This window comes from Takifugu flavidus, chromosome 20 (assembly GCF_003711565.1).
Source record: "Takifugu flavidus isolate HTHZ2018 chromosome 20, ASM371156v2, whole genome shotgun sequence".
NCBI classification, from domain to species: domain Eukaryota; kingdom Metazoa; phylum Chordata; class Actinopteri; order Tetraodontiformes; family Tetraodontidae; genus Takifugu; species Takifugu flavidus.
Genome location: NC_079539.1, coordinates 5,003,889 through 5,020,932, shown reverse-complemented (window position 1 = coordinate 5,020,932; position 17,044 = coordinate 5,003,889). Strand labels below are relative to the sequence as shown.

The window sequence follows — 17,044 nt, the reverse complement described above, 5'->3', positions numbered from 1 at the left end:
GCTCTCTGGCCATCCCTGAATCACTAATGAACCTCTGCCTCTAATCGTTCAGTCCCTTCCACGAGGATGAAGAGGCGGGAGCTTGCAAACCTTGAGCGGCAAACGCGGGCTAAATGAGAAATTCAGAGATGTGTTGGGTTTTCCGCCTCGGGAAATGACAAATTCGGCAGCAGGACTCTCTTTTGGTCCCGACGCATCGATTTCAGTCTGTGATTCTGTGGTAAAAGACTTCTGTTTACGACACTGCGCCAGAAAACGGTCCTTTTCACATGGGTGTAAATGACAGAGCAGCACACAAAAGGTTAAAGTGCAAAAAAAGAAAAAGATTCAAAAAGAGCAGCGAGGCCCGCCAAGGACAGGTTATTGATTTCAGATGTGCTGTCAGTGCTTCGTACAGACATTCATAATTTCCTCTGCCTTTTGCATGCGGCCCTGTTTGGTCTGATGGAGCCTTCCTGTAAGCCCGTGTGTCTTTCCCTCACCTCTGTGGGGTGAACTGCACCGTCATGACTTGCTCCGGAATGATTAGGGACATCTGCTCCTGCACTTGTGCATAAAAAAAAAAAGATGTCTCAGCTGTTTTAGTAGTTTCCAAAATGAAATGCAGGGGCATTGAGTTGTGGCGACATGCCCACAAATCAACTACGGCAAGGTTAGGAATTAAACAGAGGTAATGTCGACTCGTTTCAGGTAAAAATCTACTTAAAAATCCCCCCAAAATCTATTTCACCGCCATAAGGACATTTTGAGCAGATATACGTTTATACAGCAGTTTTTAGTTTACCAACTTTTGATTTCCCCCACGGGTGCCATAAATCTTGGTGACCTGTTTAGAATATCATTATTCTCTATCCCAATATCGTAAATTATGCTGTGTTTGTGCCCAGCCATACAGTAACATATGGCATCAGTTTGGAGTTTACTATCTTTCTCAGGACACTTTACTAACACAAAACATATATATGTGTTTTTAATACCCAGTGAGGAGATGATGTTGGTGATGACTTTCGGTGGTTACAAAGACCGTCTTCTTCTGGACACACGAGGACAATTGCGGTGTTGTTTCCTCGCTGGTTCTTGAAGTCGAGCAGGTTACTGATCGGACCCGAAGGGAAACACTTTGGAGCGGACAGAGGAGGCTGCACCGCCCCGGCCGAGGCAGCAGGGCTCCGGCTCCAGCAGATAAAGGCTCAGATAGTGATTGAAAGTGATGGTAAAAGGATTTAGACCAGGCATTAACAGACAGAAGGGGGAGCGATAGAGAGAGCTAGAGCGAAGTGAGGACGGGCCATCTCTCTCTCTCTCCCTCTCTCTCTCCTCTCTCTCTCTCTCTCTCTCTCTCTCTCTCTCTCTCTCTCTCTCTCTCTCTCTGCCCTTGAGCATCCCGGGTAAACCCGAGCTTGTAAAGTAGGAAGCGGAGGCGGAGAGGGGGGAGAAGAAGGGCGGGCACAAGCCTCTCCTCTAAGTCAATATTTTATACTTTTGATACTCCTTTACGCTGGATTTCTGTCCTCTTTTTTCCCCCGGTCCTTTCCAAATCTAGGACACCGACAGAGCGCAGCGATCCACGGTGCGATAAAAAAAAGTATCCGACAGAAGGCACAAACAAACAGCGAGTCGGGCTGGCACATAGCGGGAGTACAGAGAGGACCGCGGCGGTGGAACTGTTCAGTGGATGATCGGGGGGGATTTCTCTGTTTGGTTGTTCTTATTGTTGTTTTGTCCTAAGTGAGGGTGCACCCGCAGCTCCTGCGCCGAAGTGTTGACCCATCTCCTGGATACATGTGAGCAGTAAGTGCTTAATTAATGAAGATACCGGGTTTAAAAAAAAAAGAAAATTAAAAAATGTGTTGCTCCTTTCTGCAGCCAGATCTCCGTCCTGGAGAAAGTAACGAGAGTTTGACGTGCATTTGCACATTTTCAGGATATAATTGCTGAATTAATGTGCGACTATATAAGACAGTCACGGTGCGTGGGGAGGGGATTCTGCGCTTTGGGAGAGTGTAAACTGACACACCCTTGCGAGATAGCGTCAGTGACTTTACTTGTCAAACTGTGCACGGGGCCGTGCGGGACAGGTGCAGTCGGGCCAGGCTCCTGTCAGTGGGTGATCGCAGGGCGCGTTTTCCATGTCGGCTTTTCAGCTCAACATTGAATAAAGTGGTGGATTTTTTTCCAACTCACACGGCACTTTTCGTTATTTAAGATAATAAAATTACTTTTGCGCGTTTATTAGAATCCATTTGTCCTTCGTCTCTTGCACTGGTGAGTTACTGGAGCAGTAAAAACTCTTACGCACGGACACCGGCACCAGCACGTGTTTTTACGCATGTGGTTATCCCGAAGTGCGGTGCCTGTGCAACTCTTCATGCGTAATTATTCGGGTTTTCTTGTCCTCCGACATCCGTCGAAAGTGTTTTAGAGTAATATTCTGGTGGAAATTCAGATCTGATAGCGTAAATAAGACGCTTATCAATACTAAATAACCCGCTAAATCCTTATCGCAACATTTTTTAGCGTGTCAGTTGGGAAACATTTTACAACAGATCCTTGAACGGATGTGACGATTTGAGATTAAATCTCTTGCATTCTTCCCCGTTTTGCTCTAGGACAGTCACGCACTTCCACATCGGCCAATGGATGCTCCTGAAGAGGCAGCAACTCCTTCCTCATCCTTCGTGACCATCCACAATTTCCCCGCGGGACTCGACATCCTGGAACATGGATCCGCTTTAACCTTTCCCATCCGACTCGCAGCAGCACTATGGTCAAACTGACTGTTGAGATTAATCTCTGTCACATTATCCGCCACTTCCTTTGCCCTCCATCTTCCTCAAGAAGCCGTCAAAACAAGAAAGCGTCCCATTCGCGGCTCTCGGGGCTCCATCATTTTCTGTGAGGAGACATTGAGCACAAGTTCCGGAACAGCGGTTCTTGACATTTATGAGCCTGGGAGCGAGTTCTGTCACACCTCCATTTACAGTCTAAAGCAGAGAAGTATGGTTCTAGGGATTTCCACTCTTGTGATCATATGCGCTTCACCTCTCCGCTGAGCTCCGTGACCCCCTCACCCCGCGCCGAAACCCGCTCCAAACACCCTCCCCGATTGCCATGCGCCTCCAGACAGTGTTTCTGCTACTGTTGCACTGCTTGGCCTTCGCCCTGGGCCAGTACGAACTGTGCAAGTCCCTGGTGAGCACGGACGAGGGCTCGGTTTGGGAGCAGTACGCCTGCCAGCCGAAACCTGCGTCCATGAAAGACTACATGCGAATTAAGGTTGATCCTCCCGGAATCACCTGTGGGAACCCCCCGGAAAGGTTTTGCACACTGGTGAGTACATATCAGGGCTTCTTTTGCATATTTAAATTTTGAATGCAGAGTGTCACATCTTTTGCAGAATTTTTTTAATGTAGAAAGTAATTTCCAGTCAATATGGCCATATATACGGCAATATGTCTGAAATTAAGAAAGAAGCTGAAGCGATCTAAAATGGGTGAAAACAGGTGAAATTAACTGGTCTTGAAAAGTTGTTTGCAGTAAATGGTAATTCTACTTCAGCTAACTCACACTGCTCAAAAAATCTCGGAATTTTTTACTGTTTCAAGGACAACGAAGGTTGAGAACTCATCAAAATTTCTTCCATAGCAACATTTAACACGCATTGGCCCGCAGGTTTGTTCCCATCACAGCTAATGCCTGTGTAATAATTTGAAACAAGGGTTATAAAATCATTGTAATCCCAAGAAGACTGCAATTAAGCCCCCTTCCTCCTCCCCCACCTCCATATCCTCTCTGCTTCTCCAGCAAAAAAAAAGTCTGATATTTAACTCATAAAATCTGCCTCGGTGCGAAACAGCAGGTTCCTTCTCTCTGCGTCCGCTCTGAACTGGCCACAACTGAAGGCGCAAGACCTCACTCTGCAGCCATGAGTCAAACTCACAACATTTGCTAGACAGAATGTCCTCATCGCATTAGAGACTCTGCTAAATCTGCATTTGCGTCCTGCGTGACAGAAAGGCTTCATCACCTGATAATTTTACAAACCAGCCTGTCTTCCACGCTTCCTCCTAATGAAACTAAGAGTGCTTAGGTAGGGGTCATTTGACGGGAGCAGGAAAGCATATGGTGCTGTTTGGATACCTAATGGTTAATGATTTGTTTAATGTAGAAGCAGCGGAAACCACTGTCGTCTTGAGAAAGCTTCTCCAATGTCATGTCTTGAGATTAACGGTGGGGGGGGGGAGACAGCGTTGCTGCCATAACGTATTGACGTCTGCCCCCTAATGGTCCCAGACTGGAAACTTCTATAACTATGTTTCTGAGTGAGCGATGATGAAATATTGATGGGTTTCTTAATGGGCTTTACAAGGGTTGGTTGCTCTATTCCAAAGAACCAGAGTGCGCTGCCAGAGCCACGAAGGAGGAGAGCTGCTTGGGGCGGGACCGGAAGGATTCGGGTCTTAGTCAGCACTTTCACATGGGGCAGGGTGTCTTAAATGGAAACTTTTGGTTCCTTTCAGGTCACCCATAACTGAAGACTGAAGGCCCCCTAGTGGGAAATAAGAGCGAAGAACTGAGTGATTAATATTTTCTTCACAAGTGAGGGATGTGGGAAAAGGGTAGATTTAGTATTTTTTTACATCATTTTTTCCTGCTGGAGCCCATATATTAAATCGCAGTTACAAAAGTGTGTTTTGGAGCAGGGAATCGAGTCGATTAAGTCCCCTCTGCCTTTCATTTGAACTCAAACACAAGGTATTTATTGAGGTTATTGGTTTACAAATCATTTGTTCTCATATTCCACCTCCCTCCCAGATTTGGCAGCTTGCAGAAAAGACAGTTTCTCATCTAATTGGTGTACATTTACATCGACTCATTCAGCGGTCTCGCAAGTTGAGGGAAAGTCAGGGCATGGGATTAAAAAAAAAAAGACCGCATTGCCCAGTGTGCATAGCTGCTCATCCTTAATAAGGCTAGAGACAGTGGAAGATGCAAAACATCCCTCGCCTTTTCTCCGAGTACAGTGTAAAATCTATGCAAAGAATTTGCTGTTCTGGGGGAGTTTGATGTGGAAAGCTTTCCCCGCGCGCTTTGGTTTACATTAGTTTTTGGTCTGTCTGCTGGGATCCATTTGATTCCAACTCTGTTTATCACTTGTTTTCTGGGAACGCATCATCCTTTCTCCTCAGCCAAACAGGCCAGCTCGTTGGATTCTTTCAACGCAGCGCGCCTCCAACAACACGAGGAAGATGCTACTGTCACTACTGTTGGGGACTTCGGGAGTTTCTTTGTAGTTTTCCGGGACGTTCGTTTTTATGGAGTCTTGCTGTAGCTGGCTGCTGAGGAAAGTAGAGTGAGGAGGCTTGGGGGGGGGGCGGAGGCGGTGGGCATGTTGCAGCGGGGGATGGCTAATGATGAGAGAGCGGTGAGGAAGATCTAAGCTTAGCTAAGCAGAAAGATGAAATCGCACTACAGTTCCACAGTAGTATGCGCGGTGTGTCCGTATGAAAATGCTGCATTAAACAAGGATTTGCAGCACTGTTATTTTATTTTCTCTCTCCTAACCCGAACCGTCAATCGTATTTCTCCTGGGGCCGAGAACAGACAGTAACTAAATGCAGAAGTGAGCACGCTTGGTGACACCAAAGGGGTCTGGTAGGGGCTGTACCTGCCGCGATTTGGCTGACCGTGCCAAAATATTAAATTTTAAAAAGGGAAAAAACCAACGGAACCATCCCCACCATTCCGCTTCTCAACACATTTGCCTGTTTTAGAAGGTAGAAATCAGCCGGCTCTAAAAATAGACATGACAGAAGAGAGAGGCTGCGCAGCAGTGAAAGGGGAGCATGCAGAAATGAGAGGAAGATGGCAGCTGGTAGCGTGGAGCAGTGCTTCCCAGACTGGGCCTACAGCCATACTCCGTTCTCCCTGCCCAGCACGGCCCTGCTAGGCCGGGTGGACCTGCCCTGCACAGCGGTGGGTTGTTGAGGCCATGCAAAAGGAGCCACAACCAGCCGGGGTGAAGCCCATCGCTGATGCTTCTCCTTGGGGTATGAGCACGGCCAGGTGGCCGTGGTGCTAATAATACACTCTCATGAGGTGAATATGGGCACAGCGTGGGCAGGTCTAACGGAGCGGGGCATAATTAACGAAGGGATCAGCAAGAGTGAAATGGACAGTGATGGAGAGCACAAATGCAGAGACATGGGAGGCGGGGGAGGGACGGTGATGTAATGTACGGCTTGCATTCCCATTAGGATACAGTGGAAAGTGATCAGAGTGTGTGTAGATGTGTTGGCAGAACAGGAGGATGGTTATAAGTGAGACTTATCCCTCATTCAGGCGATGCTAAGAGGGGATTGGCTGCAGGGGCTTAGACAGCTTGAGGTGAACTTAACAACTCACGTCCTCTCACCAGTCTCAACAGTGGCTGGATTGTGGAGAAAAGCAAAAGTGTTACGTGTGAAAAGTGCACGTGTGAGAAACAAGCTGCAACATCTGAGCCTTGAAGGGGACCCGGGCACCTTGGTCCCAATCATCCTGTGGAGTCTATCACTTTGACTAGCCAGGCCGGTTGTTAAGTTTAACACTTTTATTTACATTTAAATTTGTTTTTTCCCCCTCTAACCGGGTTTGAAGAGACATTTTATAACCATAAGGACTTTAATTTGTTTACTAGTTACTTGATATGCTATATAACAGTCAAACCAACAAATTTTTAGACCTTTTTAAGAGCAGATATTGAAATCATTTAAAATAAATCAATTACACTGAATCTGCGACAATACTGATACTTTTGCTGTTTCAATGTGATTTGCTCAAAAATCTCAGTACATTTGGTACCACGTGACACTTTTTGTTCAATAGTATTCCAAAAATAACACAGTATAACTTCCTTTCCAACACTACACAGGACAACAGTAAGACAAATGAAACAATCTAAAAATACATTTCTATTCCTCTGATGCAGCAGTGAACAGCAGTGTGTATTTGCAGCTGCTACAAACCATCCTCTGAAATAAAGGAGGCGACAACTGTAGACCGACAAAAAGACACAGTTTAAGATAGTCTTAGTTGCTTTATACTTTTAATCAAATTAATCTGCAAAGTTTAATGGATCAGGTGTAAATGAGGAAGAACAGCAGCAGGAAATGCACCATCAAAATGTCAAGTAGTGTAATGTAGAGAGTCTTTCACAGGAAATGATGTAAGGGATCCCTTTAAAATACATCAGAACAAGCAAATAGATGGAAAGATTTTTAAATGGATGTTTGCTGTGCTTGGATGTGATTCCATCATTTCGGCCTTGATACTTAGTTTCTCAGAACTGTCACTCTTAAATCCGGCAAATCTACAGGAATCAGCCGAGCGCGCTTTTTAAGAAACTCTGAAATGACATCAGCTCCGTTACCAGAGACATCTCAGCCATCTTTAAGCCTTAAATCCTTTTCCAGCTTGTCTGTCCCTCCTTATCCCCCTCTGTATGCTCGGTTTAGATTTAATAACAGCCATCAATAAAACATAATGGTTTTTACCTGAACTCACTGCATCAGTGCGCTCCCAGAGAACAGCAGCTTCTCTCTCCGGCCCGTTCCTCCTTCAGAGAATTTGCTGCACGTATTGCCTACATTGCTTTTTATAACTTTTCCTGGTACGTGCTCTTTCTTTCTTCTCTTCCCCTCCAGTTCAGCAAACACCTTTCCTGACACGCACACCCACCTGCATGGAATATGCAGGCAAGCAAGTAATCAATGTTCCTGGTAATAAGGATGAAACGCGCACATGTATGCGTGCGGTTTTTAGGTGTTGCGCGCTGAAAACACTCAAGCTTCACCCAGCGCAACTCCAGCATGATGGGAGAGCTAAAGATTAACGTTATAACTGAAAAAGCAATATCTTTTTCCCCCTGCTGTGGCCTTTTTAAGGGGGGAGGGTCATTTCATTTGATGTTTCTTCAAAACAAAATAAATTGTGTTTTCTGAGCGTGTGTCCTAACCTTTATTCCCCTAGCTAGCAGTATAACTTTGAAACTTCTATAAGCGGAGAAATAAATAAATAAAATAAGAAAAAGGACAGGGAGGGCAAGACGGCGACAGGAAACCTTTGTAAGTGTAATGGAAGGACGTGCAGGGAGATGTTTTCTTTCTTTTTTTTAAAAAAGAAGCTAAATTTAAGCATAGAGGCAAAAATGATTAAAGTAGGGGTATCTTTAGACCCACAGCCCAATGCAAAATTTAATACAACAGGAGTTTTTGAAGGAATTTTAGTCTCATACTGTTTTTCCCACATGTGAAAACAAGGAAGTCACTAATCAGCAGGGGCATCGCGACGACTGTTGTCGTGGAGACGGGATCCCAGTGAGGATAATTGCTGGAGGGGCTTAGCAGCGTAGGCCACCTGCTGCAGCAGTTGGCCGGGATCTGCGTGTGTGTGTGTTAGTGAGCCAAAATGTGTTTGTGGGACGAGTGTATGCTGGTGTATACGTATACTTGGCTGGGCCAGAGCGGGGGCAATAAGGAAGACAGGGGCACACAAAAGGCTTAACATAACCTCACGCCTAAACCTCTCATGGAGGATGAAATAATCTATCCAACCTATATTACACTACATATGACCTCCTCTGTAGCTAATCCTAATGGGCTCAGAGAGGCCACAGCGGACGGGAACACCTTGTCGCTGCTCGAGCTGCCATTCAACCTCAGCAGAGACAACAATAAGTTAACAACAAACACTCATTGGTTGTTTTGTTCTTTCTTGATACTTTGTAGCCTAAAAAAGAAAGAAACTTTTTTCCTGTCAAACTCACTGGTGCTGCCGAGCGGGGCTGTATCTGGGACAGTGTGACAGCACGATCATTTTCAATAGGATTTGTAGGTCAGAGGTCACCTCCAGGACAGCAGCATACTAATCCCTTCCCCTGTGTGTAAATGTGTGTACACTAAGGTCCAGAGATGCCCCATGAGGGGCAGCTAGCAAAGCAGCGGGATATGCTTAAAAGGCGCGAACGACTTGCATCAAATTACCATGTCTCTGTTGTTATGAACAATGTAGATTATCATCTCGAGTGTGTTTGTGCTGAGAGTGATCTCTATCTGAGTCAGTGAAAGGGAGATAATTGTGTTATCAGTTACAGGACAGCGGCAGCACAGTGTGAAGAGAGAGATAGATTATCAGCGCTTCTATTCCGCTGGAGTTCCACCTCTGCTTCTTTACCTGTGGTCCTGCGTGGCGTCCCCTTTGCCGTCCAGCTTGTCTCAGCAGCAGTTCTGCGTGCGCTTGTGTTTCTTTTCCTGCTCTGCATTGTCACCACAAATCAGATGATTTATAATCTCATCTTCACAGGACTGTTACTCCTGCGTTTGTTAGCGGAGCGTTACGCAGGATTTGACTGACCCTCCTTTGGTAGTGGCTTTAATTTTAAATGATGAAAATTGCCCCTTTTAAATCCAGAAAACAATATTGTTCAGTACGCTAAACTCATGGATTCTTTAAATATTCATATCAATGTTTAAATAAATATTACAGTCACTTCCTGCTGTAGTAAGATTGGCACATCATGTTGAAACAATGATGCGTTTTGAAGATTTAGTCAGATGGAGACTGCGTTTTAACTTGACCTACTTTGCATCAAACCACTTGTCAATTACACGTTGCTAAAATATCTTGGAAAAAAAAACAATTTTCCAAAAATAACAATTGAGGTGTCTGTTTTTAGCCTGTTTGTGGCAGCGCGGTTACCAGTTCGACATGTTTCAAGAAGAGCCGCTTGCATGGCACCACAATAGAGACAGAAGGAAGGAAGGGTGGAGAAGCCTGGGGGGGGTAACAATACATATGAAGATTGTCCTCTGGAGACTGACGATTCACATGGAAACAGCTCTCGCTGAGGTTCCGTGTGAAGGTGGTAGACTAAATGAATGAGTACACTCACATAATGTGGAAACCCTGTATGAAAACGGCTCCTGAGGCGATTCCAATGCTACTCAGTTGAAAACGATGCTGACTCCTGGTGCCCACTGCCATTAGAAACATGTCACACAGTTCCAGCTAATTTCTGCACATATTTATAGCATGCGGCTTATAACGATGAGTAAATTCCTGGACACACAATAAAAATGATACTTTGACACGTTGATACAATGGTGCAAGTAAATGTGAGATCGAATATTCACATATCTGTCTAATTAGCTCATCCCGGGGGTTTACGGAGCCCCGTGCATGTGGTCAAATCCTCAGCGGTATTTTGTAGATGAGGCACGAGGAAAGGCGTCTGCGAGGATCTTTGGGATTTCTTTGGGCACATATTTGACTTCTGCAGTGATGTAGATGTCAGAAAACTGTCTTACAACAGTAAGCCACATCACTTTCAATCAAATCTATGCAAATGTATCCATATGACAAGCCATTAGAATTTCAGGGGCTAGCAACTTATCTCTTGTTTGGTGGGGTGATGAAAATCTGATGTCTTGTAGGTCAGGGGCCCTGTAGGACAGAGCTCATACCTGGAAACAACAAGCAGATAATGAAATTGTGTTTCTAGCAGAGAATAAGGATGAGCCCACAGCAGGGAATGAGAGGTAGAAACTAAACTGAATTCCTGTGAGTGTGAGGGGCTGCCGTGTGCCCCAACATCTCGGTGTCATTAGATGAGAAGGATCCATCCTCTGGAGGTAAATGTGCAATGCTGCGCACGGGGGAATGCACGATCTTTATGGCCTTCACACTCCCCGATGTGCTGGTTTGCATGTTGACTTTTAAGATCCCTGTCCCTCTTGGCAGTAAGTCACTTTATGTTTATTTATTTCATGTTATCGACGCGTCATAGACTCTGCACTGATGCGACTGTATCATTTACTTGAGTGGAGGATTCTTCAGCCTCAGATGAACTAAGTTTCTGGGGGTTTTACGAAAATGTTGCATTTATTACACAACAGGTATGTTGTTTTTTTACAATCATTCATATTATTCATATTAACATAGCATAGCATCACATGACATGAGAGTGCTGCAAACTCTCAGCCAGCTGTATTAAATAACCACAAACCAGCCAGACTGGAATATTTGTTGGCGCCTGGGACCACATACTGAAACTGTAGTGATTCCTGGAGCTCTTCCCTTGGATGTTGAGTGTGAGAGGACACATGACTGGATCAAGTAATTGGTTAATCCTTCCAGAGCCTGTCTTTAGATCTTTTTAGCTGTGTTGTTGCCCAAAGGTCACTCACCACCACACTCATGACTCTCTGGCTGTGTTCCCTCTTGTAGGAGAACCCTTACCTGTGCAGCGACGAATGTGATGCTTCCAACCCGGACTTAGCTCACCCTCCTCAGCTGATGCAGGACCGTGAACGCAACGGTCTAATCACCTACTGGCAGACAGTTACATGGAGGCGTCACCCAGAGCCACTGTTAGCCAACATCACTATGACCTGGAACAAGAGTCTGGAGCTCACGGATGACATTCAGATCACCTTTGAGTATGGCCGCCCCACGATCATGATTCTGGATAAGTCCATGGACCACGGGCGCTCATGGCAGCCCTACCAGTTCTACGCCGACGACTGCACGGACGCCTTCAACATGCCCCCAAAGCGCGTGCGTGACCTGACGCCCGCCAACATCACACGGGTCATCTGCACCGAGCAGTATTCGCGCTGGGTCGGCTCTAAGAACGAGAAAAGCGTGAAGTTCGAGGTGGGGGCACGCTTTGCTGTGTTTGCAGGGCTGCGGTTACAGAACATGGACAATCTGTACACTCGCATGGAAAGTATGAAAGGACTGAGGGACTTCTTCACCTTCACCAACCTTCGGTTGAGGCTTCTCAGGCCCGCCCTCGGGGGCACCTACGTCCAGAGAGACAATCTGCTCAAGTACTTCTACGCCATCTCCAACATCGACGTACCAGCCAGGTGAGGGTCACAACTTTATTTAGCATGTATATTTTCATTAATATAATTGTCCCTTAACAATGAAATAGTTGTATACTTAAAATTAGAAATAGAGTTTAATTATATTACACACAGCCAACAAAAATCGCACCTTCACGTGATGGTTGCTGTTGTTTATCTGTCAGATCTCATTAAAAGCCTCTTTTTTGGGCCGTTTTACCTGATGAGACACTGTCTCTGACCTCAACTTCACAGATATCTGCAGAAATTATCATAATATAAACGTGCTTGTGTGACCCAAGTTCTTTTTTTACCCCCAGAATAAATATTAGGATAAACAAAAAAAAGTAAGACCAAATCTCTATTCTGGGAGTTTTTTATTTCCATCTTGAAGGAAAACTTTATTCGCCTTCAAAGCTATGATGTAAGGCTCTGCTGAGCCACAAACAAAACTGTATTTATTCCCATTGCATCTTAGCAGCAATAGAAATGGAAATTTAAAAGTCCCAGATGATAGGGGAAGTAAAGTAAACATGTGACGCATCTACAGTATTCACACATGGAATAAACTCCCACCGTGGTGTAACAGCTTAGCGACGCCAACAAAGGAAACCGCCCTCCAACAATAGCCTATCGGCTAAAATGGCATCACTTTGAATGGGTTTTTGGATCGTAATAAAGCGGCTGGCATATTTTTGAATGTCTTTACTGAAAGGTGACGTCTGGAGATGAAAACACCCTCTGGTCTGACATTTCTCCGTGCACTTTCACACTCACTCACTCTGATCCGGGCCCGTTTCACATAACCTATCTCTCTCCACGCGAGTCCCGTCGGCGGCCTGTGAGGAGAATGATTAACGACAGGAACATGTGGCCTCGGTGGTCTAACGTAAACCGCCATCCACATTCTGTCAGGGGAGCCGGGAACCCTTACAAGGCAACTTTGTGACAGTGAAGGATGCTCGAACCCTGCTTAGCATCAACGGGCCGTCTTCCCCTCTACCTCTCAGAATTATCATTCCAATCAATACCTCTGGCTGACATTTGAATGGTATTTAACAACCTCGTCGGGATGGCGCGGCGCTGGGGGGGAGGAAGGGGGCGTAAATTTGTGTGCGTGACAGGGTGGCGGGGGAGAGGAGGGAAAAAAAACCAAAATGAGTCACCATTTGAAACAAGCGTGGAGCTATGTGGGCGTCTCATCTGCGTTGTCAAGGTATGGACGGGGGGGGGGGGGGTGTTTGATGGAGTTCTGAGCTGATGCTGACGCAGCACACACACACGCACACACACACGCACAGGGGAGGAGAGAGAGCTCAGTGACACTACAGAAAAGGCTTGAAGGTATCAATCACAGGAGGACCAATACCTGGGCGGTGACACATTTTATGTCAGTGCCTCCTTTACACCTGCAAACTTTAGTCATCATGCTATCCTGTCTCAAAATATCTGCTTATTTCTTTATCCAAAAGTCTAAAATCTTCATTGTCTCCATGGCCTGTGTGCCGCTTTGCTCAGAACAGCATCCCTCTGGTCCGGAACTTTGGGTTGTATCACTCTGATATTCTTTTTCTTCCCTCCTGCGGCAGAGGTGAGCTGGTGGCCGGTGACAGCTCCAGATAGTGTCAGTATGTGCTGGATCTGGTAACGGGAGACCCAAATTTAGCCCCGTGGAGATGACTGAGGCCGGTCCATCTTCCGCCTCTGCCACCTCCCGTAACATAATCACTAATCAATAAGTTATTCCGGGCGGCCAGCAGAAGTATTAGGTGATGGCAGTGGGGGGTCTTCGACAGTACAGTACAATCAGGAGTGTCTGATGCTTATGGCTGGGAAATTGATTTTGGGGAGCGAGACGATTAGTCAATGTTCCCTGGACAAAAGGCTAAGCTATTTCATCTCATCTCATCTGGCCTCCGTAACATACTGGGATTTTCAATGCTTAAAATTTGAATAATGAATATTCCACTACGCTGGCGCTGCAGCGGGGACACTGCGCTCTGAAATGGGTTTTATATGATCAAGGCCGAGAGGCAGCGTACCAGGGGTCGCCGCTGTAATGAGATACGCCGGTCGTATCGATGGAGAGGGAGTTGTAGTCACTTCCTGGCCGTATCGTATGTCACCGTGGCTCGAACCCTGGCCCGCTGGATGAACCAGGTTAAAAGCCATTATTATTAGTTATAAATATTCAAAGTGACCTAAGCGAAGCAAAAACAAACCTCTTCCCAACAATCGGTCCCGAATTTAATCTCTTGCCGAATCCTGTCTTTTATCCGGTGGGGGGGGCTTTGTCAGAGAGGCTGGACAGCTTGAAAAAGAGCTGTCGCAGGTGTGTCAGACGCCAGGTAATCAGAGCCAAAACCATGCTGCTTTGTCAGTAAACGCATCATCCGATAGGCCATTAAGTGCTAACACAGAGCAGCTAGATTTGATGAGAGGGACGGTGTAAATTTAGATTTGGGGATGCAATGACACCACTCAGCAGAATGCATGGCGAGAGAGAGGGCGTTTAGGGTGGAGGGAAGCCAGAGGAGGCGGAAGGCTGCCCTAAAGGGGAGAAGGTCTGACCGTTTCAGGGAGGCAAAGTCAAAGAGGATGGGGCTGGTGGCAGATTTTTCAGCATCAGCTCACTCCATGTTACACATTTGTTCCAAGGTTAACTGTAATGAGCCCCACCAGTGACGGCAATCTAACCTTTTAGACGAGGAGTTTGGAGTTCTGGAAGCCCCGGGATATATGCTGACTTTACCAGCTAGAGTCACCTCTCAGATGCGTCCATTTCCATAACAGCGATGGCCCGTGTGTAGGCCCTTTTCAGCCATCAAAGTAGCACAGCCTCTCCGCTCTATCATCATTTACATCAGTGAAATCAGATTCGCCGGGAAGCTTTTTCCTCGTAAGGGCAGCTCTCAAATTCCCCCCTCGTTCGTGGAACCTCTCTCTCCGTCGCCACCCTGCTGGACTACAGCGTGGAGTCTAGCTGGCCGTGGCTGGCCTGTAGTCGGCAATATGGATTAGACATGGGGTCATGGATTGGGCCTTTTTAATGAAATAAGCAGCAGGTCGTAAGTTGGGTGTTTATAATGGAATAAAGGAAAGGCTGTAAGCTCAGGAAGAGCCGACTAAGTGGATTAGGTCCAAGACAGGAAGCAGGAGATGGATCAGGATGAGGAAGAAGGTAAAGTCTGCGTCATTTTTCTTTTTTCTCCACGCTGGTAATCACTCGGCGTCAGGCCTTCCTCTCCCATGACCTCTCAATTGGATTTGATTGGCAGATGGGGGGAGGAAGAATGACATTTAAGGCAAGCCAAGTAGGCAGGCCGAGACTCTCTTGCTCTTGTTTGTCAATCAGCTGAGTAAATGAAGAGTGCGGAATTACATCACAGATGGTTTGATTATTAATTATGCACATAGAAATCATGTCGTCTTTGAAGATCTTTTTTTTTTCCCTAAGTGGCTTCTGCAAACATGCATGAAGAAACGCTGCTAGCCAGGCTAAAAAAGAGCATGAATGAGATTAATAGCACAATTAGAACTGCAAGGCATAAAGTGTGTGTTTTGTTTTCAGCAGTGCGCGTGCCCTTTTGGTCATTTATAATTTAAAAACTGACGGTAAAACGACTTGCAGGAACATGTCTGAAGATCCTCCGCCGCTGTAACAACTAATTATCTTCCAATAGTGAGAAAGAGTGACAGGAAAAAGAGAACAGGCCACATGAGCGCTAATGACATTCAGGGTCCTTTTGCACGTTGTTTCATGTCTACTCGACTCATTTATCCATCCCGTGTCTGTGTTTGTCTCAGAGCCATACTGGCCTCCTGCTGACATGCTAATGTGCTGAGAGAATTAAGTCATCCACTTCCTTTCACAGACAGGAACAAACCGGCACAAACTTAACTGGTTTTACTCTCACCGAGAACAGTAAACAGTCAACAGTTGCCTTTAGTTGGCTCCAACTGGATCCAAGCTTGTTAGTTTAGATGAAATTATATTTCGGCGCCACCAAATTCATGGCCGCAGTCATGAATATGTTATCCAGATCTGGCGCTGAGCTAAAGGCCTTAGCGAGTGTGCTGGATATTAATGTGATTTCAATTTTATCTGCATCAGGTCTTATCATGTGAATTATTTAGGCTGTGCTGGTTAAATTTATCCGATACGTTGGGAAAATTGCTGAAGGCATTTTTTTTTGTTCATTATAATTTTAGGGAGGAAAACCTTCTAGCAACTGCGGCCACTTGCGACTTTAAAAATATGACCGCAATTTTTTTTTTTTAAATGAATAAATTCCTAAATATGGAGATATTGGATCGACAGGTCATGAATATACCATGAGCAGTCTGAGTCTTCACCAAATGGGTGAAAAATATTCAGAAAAGTTAAAAAATATAATGCAAATGAATGAAAGGACCTCTTACACCTGGGCAGGGTTTATTTGGAGTAATGTCGCTCAAACTCTAAGTGCTTCCAAAGGGGAAAAATATAAACAACACTGTTGACCTTGTTAGCATTTTAGTTGCTAATTTTTCATTGTGCTGTGTAGAAGACATTAAAAACTGAAAGTAGGCCCTGACAAAGGGTGCAAAGCTCCAGCAGAGAGCAAGAAGCCACAGGGGTCTAAACCAGATCCTCCATGTGGTAGATTAGGTAAATGTGCAGAGTCATCGTACTTCTAAAACAGATAAATACAAATAAGTCATTTTCCAAATAGAATTTTTGGTGGGTTTACGTAATGACGGGTGCTTGGCTTTAAGACTCTGATCTGACCATTTATGCAAAAACATAGAAATACTTAATCTCTTTGAATTAAATTGCCACCCTGGATGGAGCTCGCGGGCTCCCAATAACCCTGATCTGCAGTACAACTGCCTCCTGAGGGAGGGACTAATTAGACTTTCACATTGGATGAATCTGACTGGTTTATTTTGTGCCGGAATGAGGGTAAAAGGGCTGATATCACAGTGGCCCCAAAGCCTGTCCATCATTTTAGCACAAGTAGCAGCAGACCCCCCCCCCCCCCCCACCACCACCACCACTCCCTGCTCCTGCCTGTAGCCTCTGGTCTTTTATTATCCATTGGGTGACTTTGACATTGGAAACTGTCCCCACTTTTGTCTCCCCAATTACACAAAACTTTTCTTTAATGTCCTTT

General features: G+C 45.6%; 1 protein-coding gene across 10 annotated transcripts in view; it reads left to right on the top strand.

Annotated features, from left to right (window-relative positions):
- The first annotated feature begins 1,363 nt into the window (after positions 1–1,363).
- ntng2b (netrin g2b) overlaps positions 1,364–17,044 on the top strand; it is a 41,322-nt gene continuing 25,641 nt past the window's right edge. For 4 of the 10 annotated variants that reach the window (XM_057018781.1, XM_057018783.1, XM_057018782.1 and 1 more), the window contains exons 1-3: positions 1,368–1,791; positions 2,610–3,330; positions 11,266–11,909. In XM_057018781.1, coding sequence (XP_056874761.1) covers positions 3,112–3,330; positions 11,266–11,909 — 863 coding nt within the window. In that variant the 5' untranslated portion in view covers positions 1,368–1,791; positions 2,610–3,111. Of the gene's footprint in view, positions 1,792–2,035; positions 2,266–2,609; positions 3,331–11,265; positions 11,910–17,044 lie in introns of those variants that run through there. The other 6 variants (XM_057018778.1, XM_057018779.1, XM_057018775.1 and 3 more) reach the window with 4 other exon arrangements.